Raw genomic sequence first — 22,167 nt, forward strand, 5'->3', positions numbered from 1 at the left:
AATCCTCCGATGACGCAAAAATCTTAATTTTGCGTCATCGGAGGATTTTTTGGCCAGAGGCTAAAGACTACTGGGAGTAGTAGGGGCTGTCCCGCATGTTTTTAACCCGCCCATAGGGGGTGGGATCTCACTCACAGAATATACACATAGTGTCAGCCATCTTTTTTTGGAAGCTAAGCTAGCAGGCTCTTGTTCTGTGGAGAAAGCTGAGTAGTAGGGGTTATCATACTCTTTTTCCCGGACATGTCCGGCCGTCGAGATCGTCCAAAATGTCCGGGATTCGGCTTTTGCTTTCTGCAGTCGCCATTCATTGTTTACATGCACACCTTTTGTTTCAATCTAACTGAATTCATTCCGATTGGTGAATCTGAATGTAGTGTTTACATGAACGCTAAACAAGTGATCGGTTGATGTGCGTTTTAACATTGCTAAGAAAATTCCCTCTCCTCCGTGAGAGATACGAGACCTGTGCGTCTCAGTAATCACGCCACCGGCCTCTCATCATTCTCCCGCGCCCCTCAGCCTCGTCCTGCTCGCCACAGTAAACATAATGAATGGCGACTGTAGAACGCAAAAGCCGAATCCCGGACATTTTGGGCGATCTCGAAATCCCGAGCAGACTCGTCACGGAGACTCACTAGTAGCCTAGCCTTTTTGTTTTAAACTGCGCTCTCTTACCGGTAGGCGTGGCTTGGGAGTGGCCTCCTAGGGCAGCGAAGCAAGTGCATTCTGGGAGTTGTTGTCTTTCATCCACATAAGCCAAAAATACATTTTCTGGCTTTTCTCAGACTAGAAAGCTCCAAATTCAAAAATAATTTCACATTTCTTCCACATAAATGACCCATTTTAAATACACATTCATCTTTCCAGAGGTGAAGTATCCCTTTAAGCAGCACAACTGTTTTCAACATTGATAATAATAATGTTTCTTGACCAACAAATCAGCATATTAGAATGATTCTGAAGGATCATGTGACAATGAAGACTTGAGTAATGATGCTGAAAATTCAGCTTTGCCATCACAGGAATAAATTAAATTTTAAAACATGATAAAATAGAAAACAGTTATTTTAAACTGTAAAAATGTTTCACAATATTACTGGGTTTTTATTTTATTTTTGATTAAATAAATTAAGCCTTTGTGAGCATAGGAGACTTCTTTCAAAAAGAAAAAATCGTACAGAACCCAAACATTTGAATGGTAGTGTAGATATCTAATTTCTGCCTTGTTTCGGTTATGGGTCACAAGTTCACAACATGAAAATAATTATTAGTATTTTGCATCAGCTTGAAATTCAATATTCCATTTTTGTCAGTAGAGCATGTTTGATTCCATCTTTTGCCCAAGTTACAGACTGCTAATACAAGGAGGTTGTTTGAGGTGAATGTGAACTGAAAAAGCAGAACTAAAAAAAGAAAGAAATCTCACCACTGACACTGAGATTTGTCTAACACAGAGAACTGTGGCCCTGAGGGACGTCTCTCTGTTCATATATTGGTGTTTCTGATGGTGCTGCCTATAGGAGTGAATATGGTTATAGGCAGTGCTTAATTTGTAAATTTTCCAAAACAACAATTCTGCGCTGTGAGCTGTCATCCAAAACTGACCATACAACTTCAGTTTTCCCGGAACATACAATGACGTCACTAAACGGTGATGGCACAACTATAAGAGCATCATTCACAAGTTTCTGCATGACCCAACACCCTAGTGTATTATTCAGTCACGTATTCTGTCTACATTAAGTCCAAATATCATTCAGTTGGTCAGTGATATTCTGACAATATCCGACAATGTCATTGCCTCTTTCATTACGTTTAATTATAACTGATCTAACACCCATTGCTTGTGTCTCCCGTTATCCTGATTAGTATTAGTCGTCCAGCAGGGGTGCAGTTCCGGCTTCTCTGGATTCCTTTTTGATCAGAACTCACTTTGCGCAAAACAATAAGCAGTAAGCACCAACCAAGAGTGATTTTGAAATTAAGATATCTGATTGGTCAAAAATATATATGTTGAGGGCCAATAGCAAAACATAACCTCCAAATACATCTGGATAAACTTGTGCTCGCTCTGTCTCACTGCACGTACTGTCATAATGTAATGCACTTGCTCATGCCGGACCATTTAATAACATAAGACAAAAATCCCAAATCTGACATTTTCCGGAACAGGATCCAGCTCAAATTAAGCACTGGTTATAGGTAGAAAAAGCTCTAACCATCTAAACAGGATACATTTTCCTCAAATTCCTCTCAAAAAGCTCCCCTCGAAAGATAGAATCCCTTGAGAACCTCTGAAATTCTCCATTTTGTTTCTCAGAGGTAAATCAACCATGCTGGCTTCGCACAGACATGATAAGCTCATCTACAACACCAGTCACTTATATTCATTAAAGCAAGACTTTCCACTGCCTTCTCACAACAAAACCAAGGCCAAAAAGCAAAGCTAGTGTGGTGAAGATTAAGATCAGGGATGAACACAATCAATTGTTAATGAATGAGTGGAACAGATTACCTAATCAGACCTGTAGAGTGATGGAAAACGAAAAACGGAGATGTAGCATGAGGGAAAAGGATGAAAACGTTCCATCTTGACTTTCATTCCCTGTAATTGATAATTTCATGAGACCAGAGAGGCATACTCTCATCAGCAGTGTGAACGTGAATGTTTCACAGATATTAGGGATAGGAAAGGAGAGATAAGCATGCTAATATATAGCAGCTAGCATCTGGAGCGGTGGCTAATCCAGCTGCGCTTCATTAAAGCGCACATCAAAGACATCAAACTGTGACGCAAAGGAGGAGGGGAGAAGGGGGATCAGAGAAAGAGAGAGAGAGACAGACAGAATTTCTCAAGGGTCTGATCAGACCAGTCAAGTATTTATGAAAGCAGAAAGCCATGACACCCCAGTGCCTTTGTTAGGTGCTGACAAACATTTGCTGAGTGTGTTTTTTTGTAAAATCATTCATTTTTAACCTCTCATTAGTGTCTGGCACACTTTCTGAGCGGCTCTCGCTGTGTTGGCCTTGGTGAGAAATGAGTTCATAGAGCTTTGTGTTGTAAATTACCAGCAGAAAAATCATGGTGTTATGTATTTATGGTCACACTTGAAATACGGCCAATGAGAAACCATTTATCTGTACACAACATGCAATGTGGCATAGTCTCAGCCAATTAGGCCAATGTCAAGTTAAGGATTTTAAACCAATAAGATTTTGTAGTGGGTGGGACAAAGCAGCACAATGCTGCACGAATTCACCTTGTTTTTAACATTAGTTCGGGTGCAGCCATTTGTTACTTGAATGTGTGAGGCTTCAGGTGTCATTCGATTTCAGTTATTTTAGCTGCACACACACACACACACACACACACACACACACACACAAAAAAAACCAGTCTGTTATGCTGCTTGATTTTATCTGTCAAACGCAATTGTAATCACACTGGTTGTAGCACAAAATTATTTTAGTCATTTATTTAACTATTTGCTAATGAATTGGAAGTCACGCATTTTAACAGGAAATAGTTTACTTCTGCATTGAAAAATTTAATAGAAACCAAGGGATTTACAAATTGTTTTATTGCTCAACTTTTTACCACCAAAAAAAAAATACTTTTCAGCTTCATCATATTATGTTGGACCAGCCGCTCTGTGAGAGTGCTCACTGTCTGTACTTTATTTTATCTGTCAAATGCTAATGGATTTACAGGTCAAGTCTAATGCAAGCCTCACCTTCAGGAGCGCCTCTATTTGCATCAAAAAGCAGTGCTTCAGTCCATGCTGGCCTTTGTCTCTTACACACAGACCAGAAAGTCTTCTCAACAGTGAGGAAGTAAGAAAGAAAATGGAGGAGAATTTATGAAGGACGTGAAAAGGAAACTGATAAAGGTAGGGTGGGCAATTTCGGAGAGGCTAGCAATAGCAAGCTAGCTTTGAAAGCATAAGATCCCACCCTCCCTTCAGAGCGTCTCCAAACCCACACCTCTTCCAAAACACATGAACTCGCACAGCCAGAGAAGAGTCTGCAAAGCATCACGAGACGAGAGACAGCAATAAATTGCCTCATGTCTCAAAGCACATAACATTACAAAAATAATTAACATACTTAAAGAACTCTGACCTGTACCACCTGACATGCAGATTAATTTCTGCGTTGATAGTGTTGCCATAGAAACTTCAACCGCTCCGAGTAGAACGTCACGGGTTGCCATCTTTTAATCACGGTTACGCCAATAATCTGTTAATTACTGTGAACGTTGCATAAGCTGGTTGTTTTGGTTCAGGAGGAACTGTAAAAGGTGGCTGCTGTTTGTTTGCGGCGCTCGGTGACTGACGTCTGTCTACAACTCTGCATAGCATGAAATGCTGATGACGTGTGATGTCTGAGTATGGATGTATGGAAATACATATGTTGACAGGCAGGTAGGACTATTAGGTAGAATTTTTTTTTTGGTCCTGAGATATCCATAGCAGATAAATGTAAATTTGTGTGTATTTTAGACCACTTCTATTATTGATTGATCAGGATGTGAAAAGAGTTTCAACCAGTATAACAAAAAGTGTTTATGAAAAACATTGCCTACCCTACATTTAATCTCCTATTGGTGTTGAAGGCGGTTGAAGTACTGGAAATGCTGTTTTGTTGTGTATTTGTGTGAGAAATTGAATTTTTAAAGAATTAGTTAATCTAAAAATATATATATTTTTTTCTTCTTTCTTTTCTTTTTTGGGGGGTGGACCAAAAAGTGGAAATTTTGCTTCAGTCCCAACCTGACTACATAACTAGCTTTACTGAAAGACTCAGATTTAGATTTTCCTGGTGAACAGGATGGTTATTCTGGTTGGCCAGCACCAAACCAGCACTAACCAGTCTTTATCAGCATGAAGACTCCTGTGTGTTGCCGTTTGTGAGGACTGATGATGTTATGGGTGCTTGTGTTTCAGCCTGAAGCTAAACAACAATCTGCTTTCATCCAGCATGTGTCCAGTGCAGCTGTCTGCCGCCCCACAGCAGAAACCACTTCCTCTACGAGCCATTTAATCACCTCTACCTTATGCTATCTGTTCATCTGTCTGTTTGTCCTTTATCTCGATTTCTCTCAATAATTTTAGCTCCCATCTCTCTGCACTGCAAAAAAATGAATTCCTTAAAACAAGAGAAATTTACCAGAGAAGCATAATTGTAAGGTAAGAAGATAATAAGAGAATATATCTTGAGTTAATTTATTAACAAAAAGCTTAAATTGATTGTTCACCCCAAAATGAAAATTCTGTCACCATTTACTCACCTTCAAGTTGTGCCAAACCTGTACGAGTCTCTTTCTTCTGTTGACCACAAAATATATTTTGAAGAATGTTGGTAACCAGACAGTTGATTGACCCCATTGGCTTCCATAGTATTTTTTTTCTATGATGGAAGTCAATGGGGTCCAACAACTGTACTACAGTCGTACCCTAATTCCAGGTAAGATAACCATCTCATGTGAAACATAATAATCAACAAGATACAACACATATGAAACAGGATACCACACTGATGAGAAAACGGAAAAGACAAATAGCATATCTAGCCCACAAATAGACATACATTTTCAGAGTAGAAGTAAACTAAATGTCTGGTCTGGTAGAACACATGAATATGAGTATAACTATGAGTATATGATATTAAAATATACAATAAACATAAAGCATAAGTGGATCAATTCAAGAATAATTTGAAAGGATTAATGATAGAAATAACCATAAAAAAAATAAAAATTCTTATACAACACGTTTAACAAGATTTCATCTTTAAAATGAATGAGCATGAATTAATAATTTTTACATTTATACTTTTAAGTTGCAATTGTTTGGTTCTTTGTTCAATCTCAAACAATTATTTTATTTTTATTATTTAGAGGTTTGCACAAAAGTTAACTGTAAACATTAAACTTTGCTGAAATTAAATGTCTTTACCTGGAAATGTTCTGTTAACTCTGCTAAACTATAATTACTAAAACTGAAACTAAATATTTAAAAACTAAATATAAATGTTCACAAAATAAAAACTAACAAAACCATTAATGAAGCGAACATTGAAGCAAACTAAACTGAAATTTATAGGAAATTTGAAAATGATACTAAAATGTATTTAATCTGCTCGGAAGAGCGTCGAGTAGAACCGGTTACATTTGGTCCCGTTAACCCGGATGGGGGTGAGGTTTAGGGAGGTGAGTGTAACTGTTGTAGGCCAGTAAGAGTTGTGCTTGTAAACCTCACTACCCTGATCTCAAAGAGGCGCTCTAGCGACTGACGCTAGAGGCTGCGGTCTTTAGCCTCCTTGTTAGAGTTGCCGCCTCCCACGACGGAGGCCGCGGTTCGAATCCCATGCGGAGTGGGTCGAGTAGAACCGGTTACACGCAGTTGAATGGTTTCAGATCTCCACCTTGTAAATGCAGCCTAATTAAAGGGATGGTTCGGACGGAGTAAAACAATTCTGCCACTGACCAGGAAAAACCTAGTCTAAAGTCAGTGGCGCGTTGCGCATGTTATTCATATGCTATTTTAAGGGCACATGCTTGGCCATAACCAATGTAGCGTGTGCACAACGCGCATGCACTTTGCCTATCTCATCTAAACACAGATGAGCAGTTCTCATTTTTAGAAAACCGTACATTATTACAAGGAAAAATATTAACACATGAGGGAAATCATTGTTGTGTCCATGAAGATGTGAAAAAATAGGCATAAATCTAGCTTACACATTTAACCAAATTATTATACACCTCTTTAACCGAAGCTAATTTGGGTGTGTTTCTCCCATCCCCAATGTCACTTCTCTGTGTTTTACGGCCCTGACGAGAACGTCGGTCTCCTCGGCTGTGAACCGCTCCTGACGTGCACCTGGCAAATCCGCCGTTATAATATCAATCCGCCATGGAACAAGCGCGCCTGCTCTTAAAGGGAATGTGAGATGTCGCTCTGATTGGTTTATTTCACGTTACGCCCAAACCACACCTATGAATAATGAACCTACTTCAGACCAACCCATTTTAGATTTGCGTCGGGTGCAAGAGTCATTTATCCCGCCGGTATAATAGCAACAGCGCCCAAGACCCGCCCACAAAGTTACTTGCGTTTCGCGCTTGATGCTTGCGTTTCAGATCGTTAAAATAGGGCCCCAGGAGTTTATTTAAATAACACTTGCCTGATGGCTAATGCTACCGCTAACCCGCACGTCGAGGTCACTTCAGTGATTAGGAAAATGCACGTAAAAGTCCTGGCAGAAAGCCAGTATATAAAAAAAAAAAAAAAAAAAAAAAAAATTCCAAAGTGTTGACAACTTAATTTTAACTAATAATTGGTGCAAACTGGTACTACCAACAAAATTCCCTTAATTTGTTATTTAAATAAACTCCTGATGTACTTACAAACTTTCCAATGACGCGTTTTATGAGTACAGAACCTATTTGTACAACTGTAGAAGTTTGGTACCATTCTGGGCATTATTAGTGGGGTAATTTACGAGATACAACCTTGGATCCATTAGCGCCTGCACTAAGCCATACGGCTGATTTCTCTAAATAAGCTCTAACTTTAGGTTGATTTTACTCCAAACCATCCCTTTAAAGTCATTAACATATAAAAAAGCACCAGTCAACGTCCAAATCCTTTACTTTAGAATGTTGAGCGACAAGAATTGCTTTCAAATTTCAAGATTGCAAATTACTACAGTAGGCTACATTTTTACAGTAAAAATGCGCATGTCTGCTTAGACCCTGACGTAGTGCTTTTCCATGTCAAAGACTGTTAGAAATATGAACGGTGGAATGGATTTTAGCGTGAGCACACACTAAGTTCAAATCTGTGCTTACACCCTTGAATGTAGTGCATGTGTCCTATGGACCACTTTTACGAAGCCTGAAAGTCCCTATACATTGCATTTGCATGGGAAAAGGCAACCAAAACTGCTCATTTTTTGCTCCTTATGGAACGGCATCAGATGGAACTATCCCCTGTAATGTGTTTTCCTCTTCCTTTCCTTTATCTTTCTCCAGTTGCACTTGTGTCTCTCTTCATCTACATCTATCTGAACGCATGACAGAGCTTTTCCTTGTGTTTTATTCTGTCTCTTTCCCTCGCCCCATGCAGTCTCATGAATTTGTGAAGCATTCTGTCTGTGTGAATGTGTGTGTATATATTTTTCAGACAGAATGAAAGCGAGATTGATCTTCCTCATTTATGCTTACAGGGCTTCCTTTGATAGTTTGGCTGCTGTATTTACCCCTGCGTCTGTAACTTTCAGAACGTGAATGCATTAACGTTCATTTAAGAAAACAGGCCGCTGTTTTATCAGCCTCACCTTTCTATTTCTGTTTCTAAATGTAAGTCCTCCTCCCTTTTAACTTTGCCACCATCTCGCTACTTCTCCCTCCTCCTCCCTGACTCCGTCTCTGTCTTTCCTTTGCCTAAGGCCTATACTTTTATCATTCCCCGCACTCTAGCTACCTGTTGCCATGCCAACCCCATAATTTAGTGTCCTACACAATGCAGTGTGTACACCTGCCTAATGCGCTCGCCTTACCGTGTGAATGCATGAGAATCTTACCTGCGCCGCGCTGCTGAAGGTGCTTTTAATGACTCATTTAGAACCGAGCTTTTAATGTTCCGCCTCCTGCGCTCGCCCTGTCATCTCCGCAGCCCACACGCGCTCCATAAAGACCCTCTTCAGCTTGAGAGAGCCCAGTGCATGGAGCGAATATTTTTATTGCAAACACTGTTAATGTGCTCACTTATTATTGAGTTGACACCATGTGTGTGGCTGTGTGTAAATTTGTGAATTTCACCCATGACAACTTCAGTGCTTGCTGAATGGCTGCAGTGTGTGTATTCATGCCTGTTAGAATACGTACAGGCTGTGCATGTGAGTGTGAAGTGGATAGGATTTGGAAGTGAGCAGCTGTGTGAGTTTCAGACCACATTAAGGTCCCTTGTTGATTTTTTTGTTTATGCACATCTGTCTCTTTCTTTGGTGGGGAGTGTTTGCATCAGTGAGTAATGGATCTAATTACAGCTGAGAGCTAGCATAGTTACCTGGTCACAGAGATGACGCTACTGTGGATGCCTGGCGTCATGGTTAATTGCTTCCTGCATTCCGTTATCTTCATCCGTCCTTATCCTGCTGTTTGTGTGGATCTTCTTATCTCCAACATCCAGGCCAAAGCAACCAGAATAAAAAACAGTTTCATCTCACAAGAACCATCTTTATACTTATAATTGCAGCTGTAAACGCAGTGAAGTATTAATCAAACTACATCTGAATTGATTCTGACCGCATTTTATTTTATGTATACTGCCTTTCAACGATTTGGGGTCAGTAAAGGTCCTTGCACACTGAGTCCGAAATTCTCATCCGAAAATGTTGCACGTTAAAAAATAGATACGACCTTACGTTATGTCTATCACATTTACACGTTGCCTCTGAAACTTTCGTCCGTCATAAAAAATTCAGATCGGGTTCGATTTTCTGCATTTTTTGCATATGTAGCAAGCATTTTTAGAGTTGTTTTGACAATTCAGAGCCACAAGCGAACGCCAAAATTCAGAACTGTTCAGGATCAATTGGTTCATGGAAATCATCCTTGCTTCAAGACTCCATTTTCTATTGTTTTACGGATTCCACAGGTACCAGATGGAAATGGGCCGACATTATGTTGCTGTCTGGGAAGGCTGCATTTATTTGATCAAAAATACAATTAAAACAAGAATATTGTGAAATATTATTACAATTTAAAGCAATTGCTTTCTATTTTAATATATTTTTAAAAGTAAGTTTTTTTTGTGTGGTAAAGCTGAATTTTCAGCATCTTTTCTCCAGTCTTCAGTGTCACATGATCCTTCAGAAATCATTCTGATATTACAGGATTCGTCAATGAATAGAAAGTTCAAAAGAACAGTATTTATTTGAAATATTACTACATTACTTTCAGTTTTGATTTGTGTATTTTTGAATATTTGTATATATAATTATTACTGTGTCTGTATATTATATTGATATAATATATTACTAATGGAGCTGTCGGTAATTTTTACATTTTACCACACTTTTTTTTTTTTTGGAAAGGGGACATGTTTATAGGTTCAGTGGCACAAACTGGCAGAAATGTTGAACTTTCTGCTTTTTATATAAATAAATGATGATGCGACTGCTTATTTCCAACACTATTTTCTATTCCTTGTATTTAATATTTTTGAGCTTATTGTATGGCACTGCCACACACTATAGTGTAGACAAGATGTTTACAGGGTGATTGGGATGTAGTCAGGAGAACTGCAGATACAGAGAAAAAAGGCAAAAATGGGGGATGGGATGTGCTAAGGCATGCACGTGTTACAATCATGTAAGATAAGCACGGTGGGCTAATTAATAAAGAACAAGTCCTAATGAATTTAATTACACACACGTCTGGCCAATGAAGGCTGCAAAGCACAGAGAAGTGGGCAGAGAGAAGATTAGTGCTAACATGTAATAGAGGGATTACAGTACAAAACAGCAGTGGGACCGTGTGTTTACACTGCAAATGCAGATATACCTGAGCATGCCTAACAAACCTTTGTCATTATCCATGAGCTCTGTCCCAAACAGTCTTGAGTTCAGTTCACTTCTATTCCTTTATGTCCTCATATCCAGGATTAGCCTGGATACACGCAGACAAAACTAATTTTCTTTTCTTCTTTTTTTCAGTTTCTGCACTGAATCTGCACAGTTATGCAAAATAATGTCTAACTCAGCTGAGACATCTACAGTCTTAATATTTACGTCTCCTTTTTTACTTTCTATAGTGTCTAGGGGATAGTTCACCTTTTCATTCTGTTAACATTTACCAATTAAAATGTTGTCATTCCAAACCCAAATGCAATTTTTGTTAATGAATTTATGAAATTTCACTGATACAGACAAAAATGAAAAAGACTGACATGGTTTAAAGCTATTGTTATCCAATCTTGCACATTGATAGGAAATCAAAACATTTTCTGGGGCGCTCAAACCCTCAAGCAAGCTCGGTTTTTGGACCTCTGTATTTCTAAAACTCTGCGTACAGCCATGGTTACAATGATATACTGCCGTGATTGTGTGCCACCATCTTTTTTGCTAAATTAATTAAATTCTCCCCTTGTTGCTGTTGTAAAGCTTTCCTGTAGACAGTGTTTATCAACCATGTTCTGAGTGTTCTAATTGCTAATAATGACAAATGGTGATTTGCCGTGGCTAACCACCTGCTTCCTAAGCACAATAGCCCCGTCTGCTGCATGTTCCTGCCTCTCTGAGGGAATCAGCTTCTCTATAATGCAGGAAACTCAAAAATGCCCACAGCATTAAGTTTTCATGACCTTTTTTCAATAATTTTCTCATTCAATGAATATTAGGGAATGTTGCATACACTCTTTGGGTTTCATGCATAAAAACAAGCAGAATGAATTTAGGTGTAAATCATTCATAAATCCATTCCTACATCAATTGTTGCATTGAACTGAAAGCGACAATCTACATAAGAATGGTTTTACGAACGATTTACACAGAAAACCATTCTGCTTGTGTTTCATGAATGAGCCCCTTTCTTCCACTGCCTTTCCTCAGCTCTTTCTCCAAGTCTTTGTCAATGGCTGCTGCTGCATAGCTATACCAATGTTTCTTAATAATCTGCTTTAACAATTTTAGGTCGTTTTTCCTGCCACTGCCAACTTTGACTTACTCACTTGGGAGTTTGTAACACACTTTGTTTGTAAAGTTTCTTTGAGCCATCAAAATGTTCTGTCTTTGTCCAACACAGGAAGATCCTTGAGGTGAAGGTCATTGACGATGAGGAGTATGAGAAGAACAAAACCTTCACCATCCACCTTGGGGAGCCGGTGCTGTTGGAGATCGGGCAGAAACACGGTCAGTGGATCTCCTTTTGACATCCATCTGCAGAGTTCTATGGTTTTGAATTAGAATACAGATTTGGGTCTCTGTTTAATATTGTATTAATAGCTTTCACATCTATCCCTGAATAATTCAGGAACAGATTTGATTGAAAGGTTTCTTTGTGCGAATTGAGCGAATAATGGGAGACAGTGGACTGTGGTCTTGAGTGATTGAATGAGTGATTGTTATAACGGGAGAGTAGGAACAGGCACTGGTCGCAGTGTAAGCGGCCATGTTGAAGCAATATCTTTAGGCCATTTCTGCACGTTAATTATGTACTAACTGCTCTAATTTAATGTTCATCCCCATGCTCTTCAAATTGCTGCACTGTTATGGGATCCAATTATAAATAAGCATTTTTTGATGATTTTTGACATTCAGTCTCTTCAACGCTTCTCTAGAACACACAAAGTGATGTGTTTGTTTCCTGCTTATATATAGCGCTACTGCAACATGATACATTGCAACTGATTATAATAAACACAAAGGAATTAATTCACTAAACATTTGTCATTTATATGCAGTTCACTATTCATCCACAATCTAGTTCAGTGTTTTTTTTCACAATGCAGTCTGTGGACCACAGAACATTTGAGATATTTATTTAAATAGTTCTCGCAAAATGCCTTGTTAGGGCTTTCAAAGGTAACTGAAATTAAATATGTTTAACGCAGTAATTTTTGAAAACATTTTCAACATTTGAATATTTATATTACAATACAAATATTAGATGAAAGACTTAAAATTGAAGTTTAAATATTAAAATTACTGGGGGCCCTATCATACACCAGGTGCGATGCAAGTGTTTTTTGCTAGTTTCAGCCCTACGCAGTTATCATTTACACGTCCTGCGCCCCGTTGTTTAAATAGCAAATGCATTTGCGCCCATTTGTGCGCCCATGGGCGTGCTGGTCTGAAAACGAGGTGTGTTAGACTGAAATAGAGTGACTAAAGTCAATGGCGCATAATTTTTTTCTGTTATTTAAAGAGCACGTTAGTAATATGCGCCTTTAGGCGAGTCCACAACACACATACACTCTGCTTATTACACACACAGGGACGCGCAGCAGCACACAAACTAGCTAAATATAAAAAAATAAAAGGATTACAAAGTAAAAGATTAATATTGTGTACATAAAGATATGGGGGAATCCGGCTTGTCCCGTATATGTTCTGCTTGCGCGCTCTAACGTTGCGCACGAGCAGTTCCGTTTGTTTTCTGGAGACGTGTTGAGTCTTTCTGCTTGCAAATTCCGTCATGTAAATAGCAACCCGCCATGGCGCGAGCGCAACTGGCTTTTAAAGGGAATGGGAGATGAGACTCTGATTGGTTTATTGCACGTTGTGCCCAAAACACACCCATTACTCATAAGAGAATAGGGACAACCCTTTTAGACCATGCGCCGGGCGTGCATACCATTTTTCCTGTTGTTAAACTAGCAAAAGTGGATTAGGACACACCCTAAGTGCACTTGAGCCAGGCGCTTTAGACCATGCGGTTAGATCGTTAAAATAGGGCCCTAAAGCTAATAAGATGAAGACTTAAAAATAAAAATCGAAAATATAAAAATAAAAGCTCATTTAAAATATTAATAAAACGATAATAATATATTAATAATAATGATAAAACAACACTGATTGACAGCCCTAGTTTGTAACAGTAAGAAATAAAAATCTAATCTGAATATAGTTTTTTGGGGCAAAAAAATACGTTCTGTTTGTTTTAGTTTCATTTTCATGGACCCGCCAGTTATCAGTTTCTATGGACACTCATTATCTGCACACCTGTTGTTCATCATTTAGTGCGTTATCGTTGTATATTTAAGTTCCTCTTCGTTTGCAGTTCATGGTCCGGTATTGTCATGTGTTACACGCTGTCACGTTACCTGTTCATCATCTGTGGATTACTTGAGTTCGTTTTTATAATAAATACCTTTGTTTTGGAACCTTTTGAATCTTTATCATCATCTAGACTAAAGCATTACACATTCATAGAAATTTATTTTGGCTTTAGTTTAGTAAAAGTTACTGATTTATTTTGGAAACTTGTACAGTCACAACCCAAGTATGCCAGATCACTGCAGTCTGCTGCATCCTCTACGGCCTGCGAGATGGAAAAATGAGCATGAAAATTGTGTTTAAAACTGATTTTTTGGCCTCATTTAAACCGTTACTTTATTTGCGAAATTCCTTTAGTGAAGTTCTACTGTTTCAGCTCTGTAATACATGTGCAAACTCTACACAGCTCAGTAGATGTTCAATGTATCTTCTGCTGACAGGGGACTCTAATGATAACAAACCGGCGGTGGTGGCTGAGGAAGAGGAGGTGGCCAAGATGGGGTGCCCAAGTCTGGGAGAGCACACCAAACTGGAGGTGGTCATAGAGGAATCCTATGAGTTTAAGGTAAGTCGTGTGAATCAGGAAAAACAATACAGCAATACTGCTCAATTTCTCACATTCAATTTATCTGAATCCTTACCTCCGCCTTCCCATGGTGACAGCCTCAATACTGGAGGTCACTGGGGTCAGGTAGCTCAGGGATTTAGAAGAGATTTGGGGTGGAAACACTGTGTTACTCCCTCTTAGATTATCCGCAGCCCTCTGAATGCAAAACAAGCAAATGGCTAGGACAGTATGACATTGGAGAAAATGAAATTCGGATGGGGTTGTGCATAGACGCCCACTACCTCACTGAAATCAGTTTAGTTGAGACCTCTGTGCTCACTGGCCTACGAGACAGAGTCATATTAAATCTTGTCTACTACAAGGACACATTTTTGTGAGTTTAGGTTTGATTGATCTTCTTGGTGTTGTATGTGTATTTGTGTGTTTTTGCAGAATACCGTCGACAAGCTAATAAAGAAGACTAACCTGGCGCTGGTGGTGGGCAGCAGTAGCTGGAGAGAACAGTTTGTCAGCGCTGTGACTGTCAGTGCAGGTCAGTGTCTCTCTGTGCTCATACATGCTCAAATAGAAGCCTGTGGACCACACAAATGATTTATATTCAATCAAATGATTTGTATAAAACCTTGCCAGCAACAACCAATTTGTCTGTCCACACTGAATGTGAATATTCTGTGTGACGTGACTCAATCTCAGCCAAGCAGGAGATATTTAATGATAAATGTACACTGTAAAAAAAAAAAAAAATTGGATTATTAGTTTAATTTTATTCTTCTTAAGTAAAAATTGCACATTTATTTTAGTGCTTGCTGTTCTTTGTAATTTTTCCTGAAATTTACTAGCAATTTCTGAGTAAAAATTGTCTAAAAGTAAATCTTTAATTTTTTTTTTTTTGTGTGGAGCGAGACATAAAATTGTCTTCAAAATCGGAAACTTTTATTTGCCTGAATTCTTATGAATTGATTGCCTTTTTTCCCCTAATTATTTTACTTTGCTCCAGACTGCTGGGCGATCAATCAAATATTATTTTCAGTTATGATTTTGGCTTCCAACAATTATGAAAACAAGAAAATTGAGATAAAAACTAAATATTGTGCCTCATTGCGTTTCACAATGATGCTCTTGTTTTGTCTTTTGTTATAAATTTGGTGCACACTTATAACAGTCTAATTTATTTTAAATTGTAATTTTTATTATTTATTTAAATGTATGTGTGAGTGTGTGTATATTTTTTTTATTCTATTTTTTACATTATTTTTTTAGTTTTTGTAAAAAAAAAATATATATATATTATATACTGAAAAAAAAAAATGGCGATAACAAATTTTGCTATTATCGAGCAACCCTACTATATACTTTTGGTTACCTCCATAGGCGATGATGATGAGGAAGAGAGTGGGGAGGAACGCTTGCCCTCATGCTTTGATTACATCATGCACTTCCTGACGGTTTTCTGGAAGGTTCTGTTTGCCTTCGTTCCACCCACGGAGTACTGGAACGGATGGGCCTGCTTCATTGTCTCCATCACGCTCATTGGGGCCCTAACTGCTCTTACTGGAGATCTGGCATCTCACTTTGGTTGTACAGTTGGCCTGAAGGACTCAGTCACAGCTGTGGTGTTTGTGGCCCTGGGCACATCTGTGCCTGGTGAGTGTTTATTTGTGTATCAGATGTCCTTCCAATAGCATGTAGCTGATTAGTAAGAGATAACGTACAGTCATCGGGTCATTATCAAAAAATAAACCCTGACAAACCTGAATGCCATGATAAACCAATCAGAATCGAGTATTCGGTCAAATATTCAAGCATTACATACTGTACTATTAAAATGTTGTTAATGCTTCCAAAATCTTTTCTAATTTATATTTCCATTATGGCCCTAGTCAGCTTTTGTGCGAGTGCTGTGGTTTTTTAGACTGTTTAATTATGTGGACTAATTAGAGGACATGATTTGCTCTGGAGCTACAGGGGATCTGTTTGTTTGTCTTGGCATTAGCCACAATAGACTGGATGGAATGATTCTGCACATATTCAAGCTCTGTATGTCAAACCATCCTCAAGCTCCAACACACATAATGAAAAGATCCACTTGAAAGACAAATCTCCCATGAGATCTTTCATATCTCAGTTGTTTCTTCTAGACAGCAGTGAGATTAAAGGGATAGTTCACTGTTTGGTTACCCATATTCTTCAAAACCCATATTTTGTGTTCAACAGAACAAAGAAACTCATACAGGTTTAGAACAACATGAGGGTGAGTAAAGTATGACATCATTTTCATTTTTGGGTGAACTATCCCTTTAAATAGAGAGCAAACTGTGCTTAACTTTCATACTACTAAAACTTATAAGAGGTCGGTGATATAAATACAAATTAATATCACATTATTCTTATACATTTTGGTTGATAATGATATATATCAATGTATAAATCACAATATACACATTGTTATGCAAAAGTGATAAAAAATAAATAAATAATGGCTGGTTTTTCAAAGTTATGGTAGAGCCTTGGTAGTCATAATTTGATTATATGTTTTATGGAGGTAAAATTATATATATATTAAAAAAAAAACATTTTGTAAATGTGTAAATGAAGTTGCAAGTGTAAAAAAAACCGATTTTTGAAAATTTGCAAGTTCATTTGGTAAAGCATTTAGTAAAACTGGTAACTCCTTGGTATGTGTGTCTTTTTGAATGATTAACTAAAAGAACTAGTTCATAAGATTCATTTTTTTTCAATCAAATTACATTGGCTGCGCTGTGAAAAAAAATTTTATGCAGCTTACTCAATAAAGTTAGGCTGAAAACTTAGATTCATAACACTTTTTCTTTCTCTTTTGTTAACGGTATATTGGTTTAACCTGTCTATTGCTGTCAGATATTTCTTCTAATAAAAAGACCCTTGTAATCTCATGTTTATCTCTCGAGTTTCAGAAGAGTTCAATAACTGTGCTCAGATTTTTCAAAATACCAAAGTCTACAATCAAAAGTCAGATATTTTAATATGAACTCGCTCAAACATTTCTCATCAAGTTCTTCCCAGACCGAATTGCTAACATTCATTTTATCATGTAGTACATCTATACTCTTAGTAGGTCAACAATGATCTCATTTCTTTTTATTTGTATTTCTCATTCGGGCTTTTAGGAGAACAATTCGAGACAAAGTTGATACTTCAAATAAACATAATTGCGACCACCCTTCAGTGATTCCCGTCCCGGTTCCTGAAGGAACACCAATAGTAAACATTTTGGAGGTCTCTCTTATCTGACCCATCCATTTCAGGGCTTGAAGTCTCTACTGATGAGCTGAATCAGGTGTGTTAGGAAGTGTTTGAAATGTTTACCGTTGGTGTGTTTCCAGGAACAGGGTTGACAAATACTGTCCTGAACTATGAAAGTAGCGTCTTTCATTAAAATGGCCCTTTGGGGCTCTTCCAGTTCTCACCATCCTTCTTTCATCTTTCTCTCTCTGACTTTTTTTTGCCCTCTCCAGACACATTTGCCAGCAAGGTGGCAGCCATCCAGGACCAATACGCCGATGCATCCATTGGAAATGTGACGGGTAGTAATGCAGTTAACGTCTTCCTGGGTATCGGAGTGGCGTGGACCATCGCTGCCGTGTACTGGAACAGTCAGGGCAAAAAATTCATGGTCCCGCCTGGGTCGCTGGCGTTCTCCGTCACCCTCTTCACCATCATGGCACTGCTGTGTGTTGTGACTCTACTGTACCGCCGCCGGCCCACTGTATCTGGGGGCGAGCTGGGGGGCCCGCGAACCGCCAAGCTGCTCACCGCGTTCCTTTTCTTCGTGATGTGGCTCATCTACATCATGCTGTCCTCGCTGGAGGCTTACTGCCATGTGCCTGGCTTCTGAGAAAGTTCATAAGAAAGATGTACTCCACTGTACAACCCCCATCATTCTTCCTCTCTGCTTTTGTGTATATGAGAAGTCTAAAATTAGTGTTTACATCTGTTCTTACTGGTAATTATCATTGTTGAAATTGAACTTGCATCCTTTCGCTCACACTGATGTGAATATCTAGATGAGTGTCAGTGAAGGATGATAGAGGCTGTGTGGTTTCATGCACAAGCTTTCTCTTTATAGATGGATTTCTCTTACATGGTGTCTGCCACCACCTGGATATTCAGACAGCAACACTCTCCAGAATGCTCTCCAGAGAGCCACCTCAGCGCTTTTCTTGCTTCAGTGCTGTTTTTTTCCAAGGATGGTCCTTTACGCCTCACTTCGATATTCTCTCAGAAATCCCTCTTCTATAATTTTTTGCTCCCCTCCCAGTCGCATTCAATAGACTCATTCCCACTGCAGAGATTTGGGAATGCTTCACACCTCTACCTACCCTTAAGACATGAACACTCTGTTTCATGTGTCTTCTCTCGCCTGTTTCTGCAGCTCCACATAGACCTTCACACCACACTAGCACTTTTCATTTCTCACAACTATAATTTCAGCTCAAGTGATGCAGTGAAGGCTGAGCCTTCTCAAACTGACTCTGCCCCACGCACAATGATACCTACCTATACCTACTTTGACTTCGACCTCTCCCCCAATAATAATTCAACTTCCTGACTACTAACCTTGCCTCAGTGTTTTCTATACTGCAGATTTGTCATCATTGACCCCGCCCTAGCACTACTTATACTGCACTTTTTGACCAATGGCCCCGTCCCCAATATTTCATCATCTTTTTCACCTCTGACCCTGCCCAATCACTACATACACCACACCCTATTCACTTCTGACTCCACCCACTACACTACCTGTGCCACATGAGGCTTGTTCGACTTGAACCGGCGCTGCACAGACCGATCGGTTTATGACATCAAAGTACCGTGAGAGCAATTCAAAAGCATAAGGAGCCGTCTGCTCTCTATTCGCTCTCGCGGTATTATGATGTCATTCACCCATCGGTTTGTGCAGCGCCGGTTCAAGTCGAACAAGCCTACCGTTTTCATCTCTGGCCCCACCCCAATATTACCACACTTTATTTACATATGACCCTTCCCCCTACATGTGCTATCGCTTCTCCATCTCTGCTCCACCCCCAAACTATATATGCCACATCTTATTTACATATGACCCCTCTCCCAATACAACAAACAAACAGCCTCTTCACTCCTGACCCCTCCCCTCCATTATCAATACCACACATTTTTACCTCTCATCCTGACCCATCACTACCTACACCACACTCTTTTCAACTTCAACTCTGCCCACGATTCTTTAGTCACACTTCTTTATCTTTGGCCCCACCCCAATATTATATATACCACACCTTCTTTAGAAATGACCCCACCCCTGACAGAACATGTCACACCCTCTTAACATCTACTTTTTTATGTCAAATACTGGTGTTGTAAAGCTGGTGTTTTTATTTATTTATTTATTTTTTATCATGCTACTGAAAGTTAATTATGAAGTCAAGAGAAGGAATGCAGGAAGAAAAGAAAGATTTGTTTTTCATGCTTTTCTGGCTATTTTTGTTGAACGTGAACAAAACCAGAAGAGGTACACATTTTGCATGGCACATCATTAGTGGTAGAAGTTGAACGGAGACCAAAAGAAATAGTTTAACGGTGACATTGACATAAGAACCAAGGTGTTAGTGTTTATTCATGTGATATTTATTGATATTTATTATTATCAACTACGTATTATGTGGGGAAATAATGTAGGCTGTATGTGTATGAGAGCATGTACTTGAAAGGACGAGTGCAACGGATTAGACGAAATATATGAGTGTTGTGCGCTAATCTGTCAAACAGTGTTCAAAGTCTTTGTATATGAATATGAGTGTCTTAACGTATGAAAATGTTGAATTTCGTATGAATTTTGTGTCTGTCACTGCCACACTCAGGAGTTTCAGGCTCTCATCATGTGAGCTTTGAAATCTTTTCCCATCATCCATTAATCTACAAATGGGTGCAGCTTCCATGACCATGTGGTACATTCGTTCTCATAATGTTGGTCCTAAATCATGCAGTGAGAGAGCAGACTGTCCTGTCGTGCCGAACTATGTTCTACAGTTTCACTGTGTCAAGCTTTTAAGCTTTATTCGCTATCAAAGGCATTGTGTCATGTGGTTGTGTGTGAACACAACATGGGTGCCTTGATATCAACAGTACAATATCTCTATAGTGGTTCTCAACGGGGGCTTTCAGAGAACAATGGCAAATGGGTGTTGGAAGCAAGGTTTTTGGAAAGGGGGTGTTCAGGTGTTCATGGCGGGCGTTCACGAGTTTACACCAAAGATCCAGGCAAGACAAGATTAAACGTAATTACTTGCAAAATAATTGCCTACAACATTCTAAAATCTGGCAGTTTAATGCGACATGTAAGCTATGTATCATTTCTTTTGCAACGACTTTATTATTTTTCCAGTCATAGACCCGCGCTCAAGCACTGACTAGAATCCAGCACTGACAAGAATCAGCATTTACGTGCTCAAAAATGTGTTTCACGCTGACAACAATCCGGTGGTGGCGAGCATCACGCAGCGGAGGAATGGAAAGTTAACAAGCCATTAAAAAAAGTATTGACTTCAGAACCACTAAACCACATATTTTCAAATATTTTCAATAAATCATCAATATTATTTAAATATTTAAATAATACAATTAATTAAACTAAATTCTGTTTATAAGGTAAAACTTACATTTTTAGGCATTAACTAATGACCTTTAGAAAACAAAATGTTTTCTTTGTTCACCAAGTAATTTACTGGTCAGGCATTACTTTAAGGAGAAAATGACAATTTGATGGATAATTTAAATATATTCTGTAATCACATTTTGGTAATGTATTAATTCCGCCGTCACATCTGAGCGCGAAACGCTGCTTGGATAGTTTCAAGATAGTTAAAAAATTATTAATAATACAATAATAATTTAATTGTTCATATGTGTTTATTCTTGTTAAAAGATTATAGGCAATCGCTTGGACTTGCATGCCTCAGGTACCCTGGAAATCCAGAGTTCTCACGAGAGCACGAGTTGAATTTGCTCAGCGAGTTACTCTGGCGTCGAGTAATGATGCTCATTAAATATTCCCTTGTATCCGAGCTGCACCAATCACATCGGGTTATCTGATATAGGCGGGCCAGAGGCGAGCTAAACAGATGATGACGACAGCGCTGTGACATCAAAGTTATTAGTAAACATTGCAAGATGGCTATGGATGAACACCAGTTGTTTGAAACGGCTTTGGCCGCTACAATGAACGAGTTAGACTTGGCTTTTTATCTAAAAGAGGAACAGAAGACGGAGCTCGAATCGTTCCTTTGCAAGAAGGGCATTTTTGCTGTTTTGCCGACCGGATATGGCAAGAGTCTAATCTACCAGTTAGGTCCGCTGGTAGCTATGCGTATGGGGCTTGTTGTGATTGGTCGTAGTGTTATCCAATTGCGTGCAGTGAGATTTTCAAATGCATGCTTGGTGCCGCCCCTCGAGCTGGCCGATTTTCATTAGTCGATGCCAGACCATTAATCTTTCAGATTTAGGTCTGGATTTCCAGGCTATGCCTCAGGCGCACTACGGCTGAAACTAACGCCTCTGCAACCTGCAGTAAAGAAATTAGCAGAAAAACATCAAGCACAGGGCTCTCACACTAATTTTCAAATCAATTTTGAAAGTTTGAATTCGATGTTTTTTCCCTGTTCATTTTCTCCGTTGAAAATAATTTATAAGAATGCTTCTTGTTTACTGACTGGCTGTTCGCGGTACAGCTGCTGTTAATTACATTTTGAATGTTTGTAACCGTTGCATTTCGTTAACAATGATATACACTGATATGT

General features: G+C 38.9%; 1 protein-coding gene across 2 annotated transcripts in view; it reads left to right on the forward strand.

Annotated features, from left to right (window-relative positions):
• The window catches only part of slc8a4a (solute carrier family 8 member 4a), a 57,462-nt gene extending 38,218 nt beyond the window's left edge, over positions 1 to 19,244 (forward strand). For both annotated transcript variants that reach the window (XM_082141058.1, XM_082141059.1), the window contains 5 exons: positions 11,816 to 11,922; positions 14,229 to 14,353; positions 14,789 to 14,888; positions 15,728 to 16,000; positions 17,851 to 19,244. In XM_082141058.1, the coding sequence (XP_081997184.1) occupies positions 11,816 to 11,922; positions 14,229 to 14,353; positions 14,789 to 14,888; positions 15,728 to 16,000; positions 17,851 to 18,230 (985 nt within the window). In that variant the 3' untranslated portion in view covers positions 18,231 to 19,244. The remainder of the gene's footprint in view (positions 1 to 11,815; positions 11,923 to 14,228; positions 14,354 to 14,788; positions 14,889 to 15,727; positions 16,001 to 17,850) is intronic.
• Positions 19,245 to 22,167: the final 2,923 nt, after the last annotated feature.

Source organism: Leuciscus leuciscus (assembly GCF_965113295.1).
Source record: "Leuciscus leuciscus genome assembly, chromosome: 16".
Classification (NCBI taxonomy): Eukaryota; Metazoa; Chordata; class Actinopteri; order Cypriniformes; family Leuciscidae; genus Leuciscus; species Leuciscus leuciscus.